The sequence below is a fragment of the Montipora foliosa genome, chromosome 4 (genome assembly GCF_036669935.1).
Source record: "Montipora foliosa isolate CH-2021 chromosome 4, ASM3666993v2, whole genome shotgun sequence".
In the NCBI taxonomy this organism is placed as follows: Eukaryota; Metazoa; Cnidaria; class Anthozoa; order Scleractinia; family Acroporidae; genus Montipora; species Montipora foliosa.
Window position 1 is genome coordinate 12,798,436 of NC_090872.1, and position 20,190 is coordinate 12,818,625.

At 39.5% G+C, this 20,190-nt stretch overlaps 1 protein-coding gene and 1 long non-coding RNA gene across 4 annotated transcripts in view; one reads left to right on the plus strand and one right to left on the minus strand.

The window, feature by feature from the left end:
- Positions 1-20,190, minus strand: part of LOC137999911 (uncharacterized) — a 69,788-nt gene that overhangs the window by 40,802 nt on the left and 8,796 nt on the right. The gene's annotated exons all lie outside the window — the stretch shown is intronic.
- Positions 10,113-15,440, plus strand: LOC137999898 (T-box transcription factor TBX20-like). The gene is made up of 7 exons (XM_068845870.1): positions 10,113-10,310; positions 10,496-10,736; positions 11,146-11,419; positions 11,861-12,019; positions 12,690-12,766; positions 13,454-13,611; positions 15,016-15,440. The coding sequence occupies exons 1-7, from the start codon at positions 10,223-10,225 to the stop codon at positions 15,213-15,215; spliced, it is 1,197 nt and encodes a 398-aa protein (XP_068701971.1). The 5' UTR covers positions 10,113-10,222; the 3' UTR covers positions 15,216-15,440.

A 20,190-nucleotide genomic window follows, 5' to 3' on the forward strand; every position in this document is an offset into this window, starting at 1 on the left:
TTGAAAAAACTGTGATTATGTTTTTCACATTTGAATCAAAAATAAGCTTGACACGGCCCCGTCCCCTGCAAATGATCCGAACTGGTCTATTTTTCTCCCAAGAAAAGCCATCTTGGGATTCTACGTTCCAGTTAGTTTGTCGTTCACACTATAGCGCTAGCCTAGGTTGGTCATGCCAGACTTACTGTTCTCTCCCAGATCAACCGCGTGACATGCTCCCAGGTCTTCATTGCCTCGGCTTCGACAAAATAAACTACTGTAAATTATGCGATAACAGATTACGTGTATCAATGTGTCAATGATAGTATCATTTCGAGCTGAGACATGTTTCGGCGACTCAGCAGAAGCTCTGATGCTCGATGAATCTCCATTGTGTGAGACCCATATGTGCAAAGAACTCGTAAGTAGCCTCTAAGATTGGATCCGTACCACATTAAACCGTCGCCATGCTTATTGTAGTTTTTTCGGTCCGATCAAACTGGACGAGGACTCTGCTAAAATACAGTTTTAATTAAAGGCCCAGAACAAATTAGCTATCAAAACCCGCCCCTCGTAGGGGTCAATTGTTTTCAACTAGATAACATAGTATTGTTTTGTTCAACCAATTCAAAATGGGCGCAGACGAAGAACTAAGGGTGAATTCATCTATCTCAGCGTTGGTGTCTTTTTTCTTTTTGAATGTACAACTTATGTCGCCCTTTTGAAAGCTCCAAATGGTGGAAAACACCAGAATGGCCACAAAATTATTATTGCAAATTTTTAAGAGAGTTTTAGAAACAGCACATTCATGTCACACTCAATATCAATCTACTGAGCACCTTTTCAGAAAACGCATTCCCTCTGTCTGGCCTTTACAAACGAATTCAATGGTCTTGAACTGATTTTTATCGTTAGTGTAGGCAAAACACAAATTTCTATCAAACCCGCATTTTTTAATGACAGTTGAGTGTGGATCTGCGGGTCAGACTCGGGTCGCCCAAGGAAGAGGAAGCAGTAATGGCTTGTCGTAAGCTTTACATTGAGTTGGGTCTCGACCAAAAGCATTTTTTAATTTTAACCGTCCTATAGTCCACTTCATTCCCATGTGGTAAAGAGAAATGTGTTAAGTTTTCGTGAAACTTGATTCTCATTGGATCTTTGTAATGAGAGCCGAGAGCTGTTGGCAATGAAAACTCCTCAAGGTTTTATTTCATGGCAATTCTAATTAAGGATCAGTTTCCACGAGTGAAATGTTTTGAATACATGAACGGATGATGGAGGGATTCATCATTCGTTGTTTAGTGGATATAGTCCCAACGTGGTTTTTGCCCTTGGCCACAAGGTAGCGCAACGAGGTTCAGTCGAACGCTTTTTAGTGTGAGAAACTGGATTGCATTGGGCTGGCCTGTTTAACTTCTACAGTATAAATGCAAAGGCTTTATTCCTAACTATTCCGAGTTTAAAAAGAGCACATCGGAGATTTTGTCATGCTGACCTCGATTGAAACTTGATCTAAGAGAATCATTAAACAGCCCAGACAAACTATTCTTAACACCATCAGCAATAAAGCCGTCTCCAATTATCGCTATCAATCTTTACTGGCAAGTCTATTTTATTATAATCGGAGTAATGCCTGAATCGTGACTCAAATGATTCCGTAGACAACATTATCTCAGTGTAAACGATTGTATTATTCTTCCACATCTCCCATCTTTTTACACTGACTATCGCATTTGGTGTGACAGTCTCTCGGTCCCCCTTCGTGTCACTCCTTCGTCGTAATTGTTATTTCACACTTAAAAATGCAAAAATTTTAATCCATACTCCGTACAAGCTATGTTTTGATACTGCGGGCAATCTTGCATGTTCAACTAATGTACAATTTAATTGATCAATAATATTATTGGACTGAGGCTTTGCAACTGTTGTTCGAAATGATCACACACGTCATCCAGTATGCTAAAAGGAATTTTACATATATTTATGCACATTAAAAAGCGCCGTACCGTACCTAGAGTAGTGTTTTAATGGCACATGATATTTGGATATCTTAACACCTGTCAGTCATGGAAACGAGTGAATAATAGTTCTTACTTCAAATTGTTCTTTTCAGAGTTAAATGCCTGATTTCATGTATTAGTACAAAGCTTGTTTGTTTTGAAACCGCTTCAATCTCGTTAAAAGCGGAAAAACCTCCTAGAAGTACCATTTATAGTCTATATATTACTGATATCACTGCTTTAAATAATTCATATTTTTATTAAGTCGTTCCATTTTCTTTTTTAATGGTTTAAAGAAAGCAGTGAGCCCTTTATTCAGCTTTTTGGGTAAGATTTGTTCTTGTCACGAGGTCCTTGCACCGTGCGTCTACCGGTCAATACCTCGGGCGTAATCTTTAGAGTGTTCACCAGGGCTAATAGCTCGGTATCTTATAAGAAAGGCGAAAAGTTTTTAACAGAAGAGACTTCACTTGGCGAGTTATCAAGTGGCTATAGATCGTTTAAGACCTGCACTTTGCTGCCTGTTGTTCCTTCAGATGGAAATAGATAATATTTACGCATCCCGATGATGTGGTACGCTAGTTCCGGCTTTTTTTATTCACTAGCTTCATTCCCTCATGCTTGGGTAAATAATAAGGTGCAACACAATTAAGTAAACGACCGAGAGAGACGTTTCTTCAACTAAGCCGATTCAGTTCTCATTGCCGTGGTGGCATATTTCTGCTGGTCCCGACACGCAGAAATTCACCTAGAATACCATCACCGTTCGGAAACTGTTTCCGTTGTTGTCTATCAGCTCAACCCTCATGCAAGCAAGTAGCTGACATATAATTCTCAAGATAAATACTGTAATATTCTTTGTACTTACTGTGAGTGTTCGGAGCTATACTTTATACTCTAATAGCTGGTTAAAAGCCATTCTTGAATGTAACTCGACTCCCACCATTTTTGAGAGAGAGCCGGAATCTGGGGCTCAATAAGTCAGTTGGAATTAATGATTGTAGAACTCGAAACACCCACAACTTCGGGAAAAATACAAACTGATTCGCTATAACCTCGTAGCACTAGGGAAAGCTTTGCAGCGGGAAACAACCTGAGACGTTTGCAAATCTTCTTCTGGAAGTAAACATAGATAGCTTTGGTTGACCTTGTGACAACAACGAACTTTACTCCATTTTTGTCAGTAGCTTCTTACAGTAGGGCACGAACTTGAGTCCGGAAACACTTTTTGGAAGCTTTTATAATAGATTTACTATTTCTTTTCACATAAAAGATGTGGAGAAAGATATATCTGTTTTCCTGAACTTGTTATACTGAAACCAGATGCAATTTCTATTGAAACCATAGTCTGGAAAGCTCCGGTTAATACACTAAAACTACAAACGCCGTAAGTAGGTGTTTTTTTTCTTTCATTCTCAACTGGGAGTTGTTTTGCCATGGTTCTCCGTGGAAATACTTTTTTCAATCACCAGGTTGATAGCCCCACGGGTAGGGTAAGGTAACCGAATTTAATAAACACTATGAAAAGTGTGCGTGCTGAGATTGGAGAGTAAGGAAAGAGCGGATGGAGTGTAATCAGTTGTCCCCTAACCCTTAATATTTCTCGCCTGACATTTCATGCCAAAACGGCACCATGTATTTGTCCGTTTTGATAATTTTCATCAATAATTCAAAGAAAAAGCGTTAGATTCGTGTTTTTACAGACAATTTAGTAACCGAACATATGCTGCCAAGAGCTTCTGAAGAAGGTTATGTGCAAACCTATAGACTCTTCCCATCCCTTATCATACCTTTCATCAACCTGCATTCAAAGCGCTGATAATTAAATCCTCTGAAAATTACAACACTTGTATAATATTTCTTATCTATTGGTGCGAAGGCGTCCTTTCTGAGATATGGACATTCAATTGCAAGAGTTTTAAAAGAGTTTTGCTATGCGATAAGCATCTCAGTCTTGAATTAATGCTTTTATAATTCTGAAGATCCAGCGGGACAAATATCACTCCTAAGACAAATTGCGAAATAAATGTGGGTATGGACTTTCAGCCAGTTAATTTCATATGATTTTCAACCTTTTTCAACTCAGTTTCCAAATCGTTTTGATCGTGTTGACAGTGCATAATAACCGTAGAACACTGTTTTATTATCTCAGGTACCCCACTCGCCTTTGTCATTTTTTCTCTTAGCATTCTAGGCGGTATTATTAGGTGGAACAAGAGTTAAGTGAAACAGAGAGCATTTTATGACGACTCATAGTTATTTAACGCTGAATAAAATTCCAGGGTATTAATCAGTTCCGAAATAGAAGGGCCAACAAAAGTAAAATAGAAGGAACAAACGAACCGGGTACAATAAATAGAAATTTAGACAACCTATATTTCACACTCACAAAACGCTTTGACCTCAGTGTTAACTGAGGAAGACCATAGACCGTGATAGGAGAGCAAAGAGGACAACACGATTCCTTCCAAATTCAAAAGTTAGCTCAGACAAACAATAACTGTTGGACACCTCAAGTTTGTAATATCCCGCCACCGTGTTCGAAGACCATGCAAGGTGTTGAGTTGGATCATGTGGAATGTGTCAGTCCTAAACAAGCATCACATATTCGACCTACAGCTGTACAGTGCATTGTTCAACAAAATTCTTATCCTTGCGTTTGATGTTTAAAATTTGGCTCCTTTGGCCAGCATAGTTTTAACGGGTGAAATTCTTGGCAAGTTTGGCTTGGTCCAGCGGGAAAGGAAACGCAAGGACAGTCGGAATGAAGAAGAAGACAGATCCGAAAAAGAACGTACAGCAACAACAACAACTTGTTTATGGGAGCATTGATCTTTTTTTCACAAAATAACCGTAGAAAGCAGGAGAGAAACTCTCAAGTAACATTGGTAAGTCGTTTAATTTTCACAATCCCAAGATATCGTGTATTTGCGTTTATTTAACAGTCGAAATCCTCCCCAAACGTCCCCTTCCCATTGCCAAACTGTATATCACGAGCCAACACAGCAGGAGGGGCATCATATTAATTATCCCTAAATGAGATGACACACCAACAGAGTCACGCATCACTCCCGTGTCTTCGCTCCACAGTGATGTCTGTTTTTTCCCTAAACCTATACGTTTTTTTTACACTAATGCTGTGCTAATTGTCTCGCGTTGGCACGATGTAGTTGATAATCGGCTTGCTGGCAAAGAAATCGGTCCGTGGATTAAAAAGAGTGTTTGTTTTGGGATTCATCGGTCACAATGCGTTGGGTAACAACATGATCACTGGAAAAACAGATTATATTCAATATTATTACCGTAACATTATCATGCGATTTTTGGCTTCACTAGAATATTCAGAGTATATTATATACAACACCCGAGTTTGGGTTATTGAGGTGTTTCTCGGGTTGGTCCAAAGGAAAGAGCGGTGTGCAGAATTTTGGTCGTAAACGAACAAATTTTACCGTAAATTTCTGGGTATGAATTTGACTGTGGAGGAAATGTCCTTACAGATTAACAACCAGAACGGCCCCAAACAGACTTAAGCGCGAATGAGCTGATGTAAAGCGATTTAAGAACGTTTCGCTTCCGGTTTTTAGCAGCGGAAGACGCGAACTGTGGTAATCAGGGATAGTCTCGGAAAATGATCGCCCTGTCTACCGAAGTATCATACAATCTAAAGTTTTTGAGCGAGTTGTGTGTGTATTGGAAGGCGGAAGAAAAATAAATCCCTCTAACTAATTCAAGGCGTTTGATCCGGTTTAAAGCTGGCTAAAGCGCCATTTTTGTACAAGTTCGGAAGACAGACAAGTACCAAGCCCTTTCAATTGTTTTGAGTGCCAAAAATTTGGCTCATTTTACGGGAAACGCCCATATCTGCACAAGACAACTAAAAAGCTGTCCAACTGAATGAGGTCCCTATCAATTCACGTTTCCTGCGACAGGCTAGAAACTGGTGAGCATTGAATGTGGCTAAGTTACAAAGCAACCCGCTTCCACGTGATTAATGATAATCTTTTCCAAAGCTGACAAGATAAACTTCTCCTAAACTCAATACAGGTGTTAACATGCTCGTTTTTCATTCGCAGGTTGCTGTGTGAAATGCATACCCCATATTCTTGCACCTTGCCCTACTATCTGATATTGCCCAGGCAAAGATCTGCAGGTCAGAACTTTCGCATTGGCAAGGTCATATCCAGCTCTCAAATGCACAGAACGTGGTCCGGGTTCTTCTTCGTTGTTTGTTGACTCGAGGAAAGTGGTCAAAGCGACACTTGTGGAAAAGTTTTCATCCACCAATCAAACAAGCATAAAATATATCTAAACAAACATTCTTTTTGAGAGGATACACCCACAGCATTGCGGTTAAAGAAATGTCAGTAGGAATATTTTAGGCTCGCATGGTATTTTGAAAGACAGTCGGATATTGAAGACCAAGCCTTACGCGAGACTTTCTCGACTAGGTCCAAATATCTGCTGCAGCAAATACACGCGCTTTCAAAAGAGCACGAATCCAAACAACGTTGACAAATAGACTTTCCCACTCAGATAATGTACTTAAGGAGGAATCGCGTTTTCGTTTGGTTTTGCAAGGTTGTTAAGTAGTTGGCACATATTCAATAAAATCCCTTCGCTTTGAAAGCTAAGAACTGTTGCACGTAACTTCAACATTTTTTGCCTTTATTGAAAGGGTTAGAAACTCATAGTGAATTTATGTATGGATCGAAAAATCTCAAAGCCATGAGATCCTCTGTGTTTCCAAATATGGAAATCACCAATGCCTAAAGTGAAAAGCCAACCTACTAAAATTCCGGAAACAATTATCCGTCAGAAAACTCCTTATTTTTTGACAATCGATGAAACGAGGAAGTAGTTCTTGCCACTTGCGGCAGGGCCTCAGTTTGACCACTATAATTTCACTGTCAGCACCAAATTCTCTTTCGATGTACAGGTGGTTGGGCGGAAGAGTTATTCATGTAGTAACTCGGCTTGATGATGAAATCAGGGCCTTGCAAGAAAGATAGGTCTAGACGATAACTACCAAAATAATACATCTTTGGCGAAATATCACATTGTATGTTGGCGTAGACTATGTAAATCATTGAAATATGTAAAAACAGATTTAACGAAAAAATGATCTTGACAAATTGAATGATTTCGAGAGCTTTTGGGAATTTGGAGTTTTTAACAGACTTTATTACGTTAAAAATTATCGAAGTGCTTTACAGAACACTTGCTGTTGTCTTGCCGAGAGGTTCATGTACATTTAAACTTGACATTTTTTTTTCTAAACTCCGAGTCTTAGCAAATAATTACTAACGTTAAAGTCAGTGGTGTCATTCCATTGATAACTTTGAGCGTTTCGAGGCTTTGAGCTTTTAAGAGTTTGGCGTATTCGATGGAATGACGAATGGTTCATGGATCTAGCAAATCACAAGATCTCCATTTCTAGCGATAATTTCCCGGGTAGAATCCTCGTGTTTTTATGTCACTCAGTTTTCCTTACGGATGCCTGCCCGGACGATTTTATCAATTGAAAGCTCTACGGCTTTCACACCTAGTGTCACGATTAACAAGTGGGTGACAAATTTATCTACGATCTTCTTCATCCGGAACTCGGGTGGAAGCTAACGATAAGGCAGATACGTAGACTTGCAGCATCAACACGTTTCAGCTCGCTGCAATTTGGCATAAAGGTGATGCAATAGGGCAAATGTAAATTGCATAATTCATCAAATCAGAGGCAATTATTATCTACTATCATTTCTTCAACAAGACTAACATGGTGCAAAAACAATCAGCTCATAGAGTTAAAGATGTTCTTATCGACCGTCTTTAGATCTCGTAGCTTGAGAGTCCTATTTTGATAGCAGATCACTACTTGGGCTTCCTAAGTAAAGTTAATAACCCCGACATGTCTGGAGAAATAACTGTAACTGCTGCAAGCCAATGTTTTCCTATTAACACTTTTTTTCTTCTAATCGTCTTCTTCAATTTTTTTTTAATTGCACTATTATTTTTTTTGTTTTAAAAGATCACACTTAAAGCACAGCCCATGACTATACTGAAGTGATTAGTAAATAGCAAACCGGTATGCCATGCCTATTTCGTCCACTGAATCACGAAAATCAAAATAGCCTGAACAGAAACGCGATACGGTTGGCAAGATACCGACTAGAGTTGAATTTCGCAGTGTAATACATCTTATGCCACCTTCGGTTCTTCCCAGGCGGTTCACGTCCCGTAAAAACAAGGACAGATTGTAAATAACAGCTTAATTGAGCGTTGAAAGACATCGAGATGTCTATCCCTTTGAACGCATATGGCGATAGTTTACACCCTCTGGATGCTTAAGGCGAAGAAAGTCATTTTTAAAACACATCATGCAGCCCATCAACCTCGCGAAATCCTTGATACCGTAAAGTTTGTTAAGTGGCCGGTTGGAAAAGGGTCTTGACAGATCAAGTTTTTCTCGTTGACTCGGTCTCCGGGCGAGTTCTTAAGAAAACAGACTTCATTCGCAGCCAAGCTTTTCTCCCTTTCTCGTGCATGTCGTGAGCGCCAAACCAGACCGAAATCGAATATTTTATTGAAATAATGAAATAATTGAGTTCCTATTCATGTTAATGCGACACTTAACTAGATTCTTATCAGTATATTAAGCTAATTAAGTGCGTGGTGTGAATGGTATTTGATTTCATGTATGCCAGATCGATTTAGCACGGGTCAAGAGGAAAGTGTGACTCTTTCTGCCTTGGCAAATCAGTAGTTAGTTTTTTGTCATAGAGCTATGAAGATCCTATAAAACATACAGGAAATGTCGTCCTCCGCGAGTGCTTTTTCCTCAACGAGTAGGCTGAGCAGAGGGTATCGTCTTGGATAAACATGTCAATTCAGGAAGCAGAGCAATTTCGGTACTTCTACAAAATCCAGATGTGAAGAGTCGCTAATGTTATCTGGTGAAGATCTTTGTTCTCATCACGAAATAAAAGAACTGTTTCTTTGTGCTGAACGTCTCGATTAGCGAAAAGCTTTTCAATAGGCTGAATGAGTTCGTCGGTATTTGTTGCTTTTCTTCAGCTGTGATACGAAAGATCTAAATGCGTGGGAAAATAACTTGCCTTGTCAACAGCCATTCCTCTCTCATCCGATATAGATAAAATGTCATTTTGTTTCGCGAAAAAAAGCTATTGTCCAGATTCATTCATTTTCTTTCAGTCATTTGTGGTAGATAGTAAATCAAGAAATATCTTGATAGTTTTTTAGCGAAACCGTTGAAAAAGAAAAAGGATAGGCAAACAAATCTCTTTTCCAGAGACATGCGGCCGGTATTAACGCGCCTGCCCACGGAAAAAAACGCGAAAACCCAATTCGGATTGCGCTGATAAAAACAACTATCTTGAAAAAAGAAAGTACGACCAATATCCGAATACTATCATTTCCAACAAATAAACAAACGTATAAACGGTGTAGGTTAGAGCCGATCCGATGAATTCTTTTCCGCCCAGCACTGACTGTCAAATTGCAAAAGTGTTTAACATGTACGACTAAAGTACAGATATTTTGTGCGATGATCTCTTTAAAGGATGTGGTTGAAAGTTATTCATAGGATTTAGAATAAACCATATCGTTTCCTTTTAGATTTCTACAATCACCTTTCATCGAGTGCGAAGAGGTCTCATCACGCATCTCACCTCTGTTTAACACAAACAGTTGATTTTCTGTCCAATAAATTCAGTTACTGGCAAGGTTTTAAAGACATATATTTACATTCCCATAAGAGACACTGCAACTGAATATCATAGTTGTAATAGAAAACGAAACGCCACATGTGTGGACGGATTCAAGTGGAGAGAAGTCAACGATGAACAATTCTCAACAAAATTAAAAACAAATAAACCGCTACGCAAACACGATAATATGGTCTAATATTTCGCCAATGTACTCTCTTTTGCCCCTTTTCTCAAGAGAACAACGTGCTGACATTAAGTGTGCATACTTTTGACCGATAGCCTTCCTGAAATTCAAACAAGTTCCGTATGTGACGTATTGGGTTTTAAAATGAGTGGCATTTGACGTGGTATTCTGGGATAGGGTCTCGACCCAGTTCTTTGTACCATTGAGAGATACCACGACTGTCATCACGGTATTAATTGCTGTTTATTGCCTGTTTGCCAAAGAACTTAGCAGCTTGCGTGAACGGCCGGGCACGACAACTACCAGAAGCGTTCTCTGTAAAGCGTACAAAACCTGTAATGGAATGTTCATCTTCACTATCCTCAAAAGCAAATGCTTTCTCCATAGCCTCGTTGATGTCTTCCAGGGACGGCAAAAGCGAGCTTGGTATGAAAGCCAAATCGAAGGGCAGCGAATTTCATACACTTATCAATTCAGTCATCCGTTTTGAGAATAACAAAGTGGCGTAAACATGCATGAGGACGGCGCGGTTTGGATACAAAACATTCCGCTATGAAAATAAGACAACGCTTTGTTTATGATGTAAACGTTGAATTGTTGTTTATGTTTAGATCTAAGAGAATCTTCAAAAGACAAGGAGGGGTTCTCGGATAACGAATTTACGGAACCACCACCGGCAAAGAGGATGAAGTCGTCCTCGAGCGAAATTCCCACGGATGACGAGGACGCCGAGGTGTTTGACGATTCTTCAAAGGACGACCTTAGAAATATCACAGTGGAACTTGAAGGGAAGGAGTTGTGGGAACGATTCAGTGATTTGGGAACTGAAATGATTATAACTAAGGCTGGAAGGTGTGAATCATAACTGATATTCAAGCATCCAGTGACATGTTAAGTTGATAACCTGGAGAAAGCGTCCGCTTTTATCGCCCTGCCCGGCGCCCTACCACCAGTATATCCCAGCGCTAACCGCTAATAAATCGCTGCCGGAAGTGCTAGTTGTTAAAAAGATAAGGAGGTGTTTTGTAAACACCTTTTTTCCTTTTTCATAAACAGAAACACTGTTCGCATGAACCGGATCATTCACGAAAACCGTAACTACAGAAAATGAAATATAATTTTGATTTGACACTTGATAAGCGATGATAAAAGAGCTACGTAGCCTATAATGGACCAAGCAAAGACAAAAATTGACACAAGTGAATTGTTTTTCTAAGCCTTGTTTTCTCTAACACTCATTCTTAATTTGACTTATTTCCAGACGTATGTTTCCCACGCTGAGAATATCGGTGAACGGTGTGGACCCCAAGGCAAATTACATGGTTTTGATGGATCTTGTACCTGTTGACGAAAAACGCTACAGGTACGCCTACCATCGCTCTACTTGGCTTGTTGCGGGGAAAGCAGACCCACCAGCCCCTGTTAGGTTGTACATGCATCCAGATTCACCTTTCACTGGGGAGCAGCTGCTAAAACAGATTATATCATTTGAGAAAGTCAAACTGACCAACAACGACGGGGACCGGAATGGCCACGTAAGTCTAGACAAACACACTGGATAAGTGTTAGTTATTTTCTCTAAGCTTTCTCGGTTCTAGTTGTTATAAGGAAATCTTATTTTCAGGGAGGCAGTCGTCAATCCTTTTTATCCGCTTGTCTCTCAGTTTAACGCGGGGGAGGAAAAAAAAAATTTGCTTTGATAACGTTTTGTGGTATAATCAGACGGAAAGCGAGTTTCGCTGATGACGAGCCTCGTGTCATGGCAAACAATGACTGTAAAGGCAAGCCTTGGAAGTTATCACTAGAATATGGAGAAGTCCCTAAATATGAATTTTCTGAGAGAGGTCAATGGCCCTTCTTCAGACACCCTCCTGTTTTGCAGAAAAACGAATTCCCACATATGGAAAGTGATCATGGCGTTGTTGTTGGCAAGCTATTTGTAGCCATTTCATTTGTTCTGCTCTCAAATTTTTCAGCTCATCTTAAATTCCATGCATAAGTACCAACCGAGAGTGCACATAATTCGCAAACGTGACCACACAGCTTCAGTAATCAACCTCAAGTCAGAGGAGATGAAAACATTCACGTTTGCCGAGACGAATTTTATCGGAGTAACAGCATACCAAAACCAACTGGTGAGCAAAAAGGTCTTTGGACCAATTGTTGATTTTTAAAATAAATTGATAAACCTGGCACTTCAAAACGATCTTCCTCCATTTTCGTTTAAAACCCAGGATTAAGCACAGTTGTACCTTGAAGTTTTTCTAATTTAATTAACATTTAATTAGGACAGACACATGCAAACTTGAGGGCTATTTTTATGCAGATGGCAGCCTTTAAAAACTCCCATGCTACTTTTTTAGAATGAGCTAGATCGACAAACGATGTCATCGGGTTTTAGATGCAAAGTGATTTTTTACGTCGAGTCATTGCCCTGAAACCGATTCCTAAATAACAAAACTGTGTTACTGTACACGACTGTCCATTAACTTTCTTAGGCCCGACTCGCACACCGTTTCGATCGTAACAAATTAAATCAGACTTCCTCAACTCACAAAGTTTAACTGGTTGCGAGAGATTATGAAGTGTTGTCTTTTAGGGTACTGAATCGTGCTTGGGAACTTACTTATAACTCAAATGCCTGAGCAACGGATGCATGCCTTGACCACAAACTCACTAATTCATAGGTCTTCGTCAGTCATCACCATTTCGTTGTGGTTTTTGTGATCCGTTAGGGAAGCTGATTAAGTTTGACTTCTACTTTATAATAAGTCTCAGTCACTTTTGCTTTACGTTTCTTTTCAGATCACTCGATTAAAAATAGATAGCAATCCATTTGCCAAAGGTTTCCGGGATTCATCGCGTCTAATTCCTGTAGAAAGGTTGGTGCCATTGGTTTTAAGTCAAAATTCGCAAACATCGTCACTCTCGTCTCGCAAAAAGCAATCTCGCAACAAATCAAAATGTTACTAATTGTGCCCTTTTGAGTTGACGTGCGAGTATACGTGGGCAGGTAGTCAAATACAATTTTCAGTGTATTCCAAGAAAACTAAAGTTCTTGGCACTTGTCCGAGCGACAATTTGGGCTACTGTCTTCGACAACCGTACCAGTCTGTTTGAAAACACTACTAAATTGCATCAAGCTTAAACGAAACCTTCTTTATGCCATCGAGATGAGAAATCGTAACTTTTCGACAATCTTGCCACGAAATTGCATAACACAGTGTTTGCATGAATACTTACTGGTAACCGTAACCGTAACCTTTCTCCTGGATTTTTAAAATGACTTCCAGCCTTAGGTTTCTATTGCACTCAACTCTTCTGCTCTCATTTCCTTCTTTCATCGATATTTTTTAATTGTGAAAAACAGCTCCATTTATTTAGAATGAATAACCGATGATCTAAGAATTGACTTTCGAACATTAGACATGATTAGAATTTGTCGACTACCTGTCAATAGGATGCTATGTGGCCACTTCAAAAGGGCGGTCAATTCTCCACGAAATGCAAACAACACTTGCCTTGCCGTTTCATTTGGAGAAGGGAATTTACTTTTTGTTTCCTTTTAGGGAATGTTTACACGACAACCATCTACAAGCAATCATGCCGGACCCACTTTATTCTTCTGTACCCTTCCCTCTGTTATCACAAATGGGCGTTAACAACAGGTACCAAGTACCAAAGATTGGATGCAGACCACAAGACAAAGGATCCTTCTTCCAGTCAGGTGACTTAAGATTTATGACACACATATATGTTAAGCATTAAAGGGGACATTTTTTCAGTCGAAGTGGTTGGTATTCGTCTGAAACAGAGGACATTTAAAACGATGATGCTTTTCTTTCCTATTTTTTCTTTCTTTCTTCTAACTCACAACGAAAGGGATCGTTACTTAACACCTGTACGGGTGGTTTTAAGTGAACTAATGAATCAAAGAACAAGAGATGATCTTTTCCTTTCTCAGTTGCCACAAGCTTCTTACCAGAAGCCGCCGTCTGCCGATATTGGAAAGATCTACGCTTGACCGAGTTGGTCGGAAATCACCCGGACAAACAGTGTCGATAAATAAATAAAAAACTGCGAGTTGCTTTCTCAGGTCCACGTTGCAGGTTGAACATGCCGTTTTTGTTGAATAACTAATTCGCTGAAAGACAGAGCGTCAAGCATCTTTTGTTGCTGTTCTGTCTCCAATTATCAACTCAACCAAAAGCGAGAACAATTTTTGACGAGCAAATTAGAGAGACGGCTTATGGCAAGCAGTCCAATTTACGAGGGCAAATAGGTTATTCATCGAACAAAAACTCTCGGAAACTTCGCAATCAGTTTCACCGAGGTACCACTTTCTCAAGAACAGAAGGATAAAGAAAATTATCACGTTTCTGTTCGAGTGAATTGTCCTGTGATTTTTCTCCGGTTTTCTTAGAGCGATTATCAAGTGCATTTACTGCCAGAAGTTTGAAAATTGATTCCAGATAACCGTAAGAATGCGGCTATTTATGGAAGAAAATTGTTTGATGAACTTAACGCTATGGCAAATGTGGTTTTTCTCCAAATGATGAAGACAGGGTAAACAAGGGATATTCTCGCCAAATTCTTCGCACTTCATTCCCGGAAATTTAGAAGTTCAAGTCTCCAAAAGACGTTCCTCTTTTTGTTGATTGCATAATACAGGAAGACCGAACAGCCATGGATCGGGGACGACCTTAGTCATACCCGCGACATGCGGGTATGAAAAAAACACGTCATTCAATGCCAATAAGACGTTTTTAATGTCTATTTTCCCGCTACATGCACTTATTGCGTTAGAGATTCCAATTTAAACAAGATAGTCTCCTCAACACTGATTAGCCTTGCGATATAAATGACAGGCATGATGTCCTTGTATTTCTGAGGCCGACTTCGACAAAACTTGCAGACTTTTACCACAATTTGTAATGGAATATCCAGATTTTAAAATGAATTTTATTTGAAATGCCACCCTTCCTGATCAATTTTGGCTCCCAAATTGATCGCTGTCTTTGCGCCAGTTGAACCTCTTAACATGTGTGGGCACACAAGTCTTAGTGGTTTCCTCTTCCTTCATGTGATATTTTGAAACTTATCAATTGTTTTATTGTTTTATTATTTGCAGGCTGTCTTCAACCCCCATCGCCAACTATTCCAAGATTACCGTTCGCTGGTGTCCTCGGTGGATACCGCCAGCAGAGATTGCCCAATCTTCTCACGTCAACGTTTGCCGCGCCAACGTCGGTGGGACATCTAGAAACTAGCCCACTTCCCCCTTTCAGCGTCCACGGAGACTTTCCTAGCCCTTCATTGCCTTTCTTTTAAGCTTTTAAGCGTCAAATGTTGTTACGAGTATAACTGCTTCAGTAAGAAAAGAAAGCTGCTATGAAAAACGAAGTCTTGTGTCCATGCGTCCCTACCCACGATTTGACATGATAATCAGTGGTAGAACGCACTCCACGCTTCTTAAGCAAGAATTCTTACTCCAGTAAGGAAAATGCCTCGTCCAAGAGCAAAGTAATTAATGACTTGTCAGTGAGTCCATGAGTTGTAAGAAAGTTGTTTTTTTGATAAGATAATGGAGTCTTTCGAATAATGTAATTTCGTTACACTAAATCATGTATAATGTACATTTTATTATGTTGACGATTCGAAGAAACCTTTTCTCGTGTTGAGCAGAACAGTAGGTCTAATAGACCAAGTCTATCTTAATTAAGCTTACAAATTGACTTGTAAGTCGATTATATATGAAGGGATTATAATTTATTGCCTTTTCCCGATTTTCTTTTCTTGGCCTCTATACGCGTTACTGATATGTAAATTTAAATATTAAATTTTTATTTAAGTAGACGAGAAGGTGTATTAATAAATATCTTTTTTCTTTAATTGAAAAGACGTGGTAATCGTTCAACAAAAATGATAACGAGTTAAGACATCGATTTAGTGAGACAATCGAAATGAAAGCCTTCACTGACGTCCAAAGAATTATTATAGATACAACGTGAGAAACCCTTTTTGAGTGATGGAATGAAAACTCTGACAAGGTGATTGCCTTTGTCACTTGGCGAATACAGCTCAGATTTATATGCAAGAACTAACTCTCTCTCACTGTTGCCAAATCCAGGAAACTCTTCACTGGACAGAGTATTTTTGCTTCACGATTAAACATAAAAAAGTGTTCAGGCTGGAATAATCAAGCAGCTATTGCTCCTTAGGTTTTCCGTTCTTTCGAATGCTTCCCCGTTTTGATTTTTTTCCCAGTTTATATTTAAATTCTCTCATTGCTGTTGCTTTAATTTTATACGTTGTCGAGAGCCGACAAGGGCTACTTAGATCTCAAACAAAAGACATATTTTTTGAGAATCGCTGTGGCCATTTGGAACAACCCATGGCTTATGGCTTTTTACTTCCATCTGGGAATAAAGCTAAGGGAAAAGGAAATGCCACCTCGAGCTTACCATACTGTGGAGCATACGAGCAAACAAAGACTTCCGTCGTTTCTGTTCCTCTTGATTACAAAAAAAAACGTTCTCACCCAAAATCATGGCGAGAATACTGACATCTTGTGCGAATGCCTTCTTTGGCATGTGTCGAAGCATCGCTCTATCTTAGGTCTTCAAAGGAGCGAAATAAACGAGCGAACAACTTCGCGATGGATAACTGATTGAAACGATTGTACTTTTCATATTCAAAATATAGCATTTCAGTAGACAATTAACGCATTTTTGGCTTGTGTAGATTCAAATGTGCTTTACAACAATTTGAAAACAAACGGCGAAAACAACTGAGATGACGTGTCATGCTCTTTGCGTATACAATGAATATTCTTTCACTCCTTGAAAGAACAAGTGGAACAAGAAAAAGGGGCCTTATCCCAGAAGACCAGTCAGAGCCATTTGCAATTGAAATTGTGGGTTACAAATGCAACATTTTCTTCTTATTGTTTTAAAGGCACTGTGTTTTGGTACTGCGCAGGTTGAGCCCACGACACTCCCGCGTACATGCCCTCCCTGGGTAACAGGATTTTAACAGTCTTGAGTCGAATCACTGGTCACGGAAGATTACTCGATGGAGAAAACCAAGAGAAAATGGCAAACGTTTTATATCGTGTCAATCGTGCAGACCCGATTTTTCTTGCCAAAACTTGTTATTTACAGTGCAAACTCATCCTGGAAAAGAAGTCTGGGTTTGATTCAATTGCAACTGAGAAAATTTCATTTCGGCAAGGATTTATTTAAGCAGATTGTCTAAATTGGAAGACATGGTACCTTTCAATTGATACACTGGCCCTATCTTCGGTGAAAAAGTTTTTAAACTCAAGAATTTCAAACACGCCTAGCCTTATCGGTTAATCCTTTCAAATTTGCGTTTTTGTCTTTGCATTTGTTGCTTCGTCGTGCAAAAAAGCATGCCTTCCTTCTTGATACATGGATTAGCTCGACGTTAAGACTACAATGGATTCTACCGGGATTTTCTATTTTAAGTACATCTACAATGCACTGATCTCCGATGCTCTACAATATTAGCAACGCACCTTGTCACCACCTCTTGTGACACCAACACAAAAGTGTTATCAAGTGTTGGACGTTAGTTGGCAAGATGCAATGTGTGTGACGATGACTTAGTCGTGTTGGTGCGGAAAGCTCTCGGCGGGACGCTGGAACCACAACTAGAGAAGGTGGTCCGCATTCATGGCAGAATGTCGCGGCCTTCAAACAAGTTCAACTTGAATGTTCTGACAGATAATCCCCTCAATTAATCTGGAAAATGATCTTAATATAAGCTGTGAACGGAAGGCGAAAGAGATACGGAGATAACCCGAGGTCACTGGTAGGAAGAGTCTTGCATCGGTGATGACGTTGCCAAAAGCTGAGATATCCTGATAAGAGTACCCAGTGAGAGAAGGCCGGTAATATTCAATTGAAAACATCTGGTTCCCAATGAGAACCAGTTAAGCTTCAACCCACTTTGACATAGGATAACTAACCTGGCATGGTCTTCGATGTTGTAGGTTTGGCTTGGTTGCGCTCCCCTTTTCAACAGTAGGGTTGTGCAAAACACGTGTACCGTTAGGCTTGTTAAGCAAATGCTCTTTAGCTCAATTTTGTGACCCTCTATTTTTTGGATCCATTTGTTTGATTGTCTGTTGTATTATTTACATTTCCATGCATGCAATTTGGAACACCATGAAAGATCACGACATCTGAATATATTCATGTATTGTTGGATGATTGGAAGTTGGTCTTACCTATTGTACATGGTAATTGAAACCAGGCAGCAAGCTACAAGGTTCAAGCAATAAAACACTATATAGTCAGCAGTAGAACTGAATGATCAAAAATCTACTGTAAAATGTTTAGTTTGTGAAAAAAATAATTGCAGAATGACCAGCAACCTGAATTTCCGAAAACGAAAAAGCAGGAGAAAACGACGATATTGCTTCATCGCCTGTCTGTTTTAGAAAGGTTAAATTTTAATGAAAAATCACAACCAAAATCATTACCATCGCTGCGGGCAACATTGTGCCTCAGGGAAGAAGAGGAAAGTCTTCATGAAAGACATCATGGTCTTTCAAAACATATCATATTAAGCGAACTAAAGGTTTAAAGGTCTGTTCAAAAGCCTGGCCCTCTTGGGGATATCGACCTTTGCTTGCTGCAAGTTCTCTTTCTCAGTTTTAGTGATTACAGGCTGGTTTCTAAGTAGCTGTATTGTAGCAGTTTTTCTGACCTTTTGTCACCTAAGGAATGAAGAAACATTTGCACGAACAGCTGATCATGAGTATCTTAAACAAGATCCACCACCGTACAGGAATTAAGTCAAATACTGCTTGGTTTATCCGCAGCACAATGTCAACGATTTCAAACGCGGGTCCAAACGAAGCGAGTCTTTTTTTTTATTTTTATTCTTTCCTATTATAAGCGATAAGAATTGCTATATATGCCAAACCCATTTTCTTCTTCTTTTAAGTTTTTACATCTGTTTTTCGACATTTTCTGGAAGAATTTACCCTTGAACATCCCTAAAATGTTTGGCTGAACAAACGTTGGCTACGTATTTAATAATAATATATGTTACCCGCTGCACACAGCTGTGTTCCAGTTCCAGGCGTGGTACGAATTCCGCCTTACTTAGCAACCTTAGACGCGAGGACTGCTAATAAGATAAGCCGATTTTGCTGAGTGGTCATGTTCTTAGGTCGTCCTAAAGAAATGTTATTTTAATGCTATGTTACTGTTTATTTCTCGAATTGTGATGATACGCTGGCTGCAGTCGTGAGTAGGGGCCTCGATGACCGGAAAATCAGTTCAGCGATTGCCAAAGAAACGGATATGCCTCGCAATTGAAGAACTTAAGAAGAACTTGTCAATTCGAGAATCGAAGCCTTTAGTCATAGCGTGTATTTCTCAGATTGTCACTTTCTTTCGCCGCAAAAATAAAGATAACACGACTTTTGAGACATGGCCTGAGGAAAGGTATTTTAAATATGTCGCCACCCAATGCCTTATCGCGCGTCGGCCTATGGATTTCGATAAATTGACTTGACTTAAAATGGATTTTTTGGATTAGCAAATTGTTCAATCCGAAGCTAAGTTGTTTCTTTTAGTGTGAACAACTTCCCTTATAACCGTTTGGGCTTATCAGTTTTCTTTAATATGAAATGGTTGCTAACCGACTACGAGAAGGTTCTAATTAACATATAGTGGTGATTACGAAAGATAACAAGTATTTTTTTACTTTTTTATTGCAGTGAGACCTAGTAGATAGCGAACACGTTTGTCCACTACCAGAATGCTACAACCCACACCTGCACCTCACCCTATTTGATAAAAAAGTGGACAAAGTCAGTGCATGTTTGCAGGGCCGTAGCCAGAAAAAAAATATGACTGAGGCAATGTCCGTGGTTAAATTATCTTCGGAAGTATTTGAAGTGTTTACGATGCATATTACATATTAAAGACAACACTGGATTCACGCTTTATTTTAAAATTTCACGAAACAATTACCGAGGCAAGTGCCTCGGTTTGCCTCATACTGGCTACGGCCCTGGTTTGTGGCGCGACTGTTTTCAATGTCAGGCATAGTTATTTGTAGCATGATGCTAAAGTACGAATCGGAAGTGCTGCTGGTCTTATCTGTTTATCGATATCTCCAACTGCAGATGTCGGTAAACAAACTATATATCATGTTGTCATCACTTTTCTGTCCTTTCTTTAGATGGATCCTTTGTTCGTAACAAGGACCTAATTTACAATGTGACAAATAGGATCTGTTCTGTACCACGGATTTAGTTTTGCCA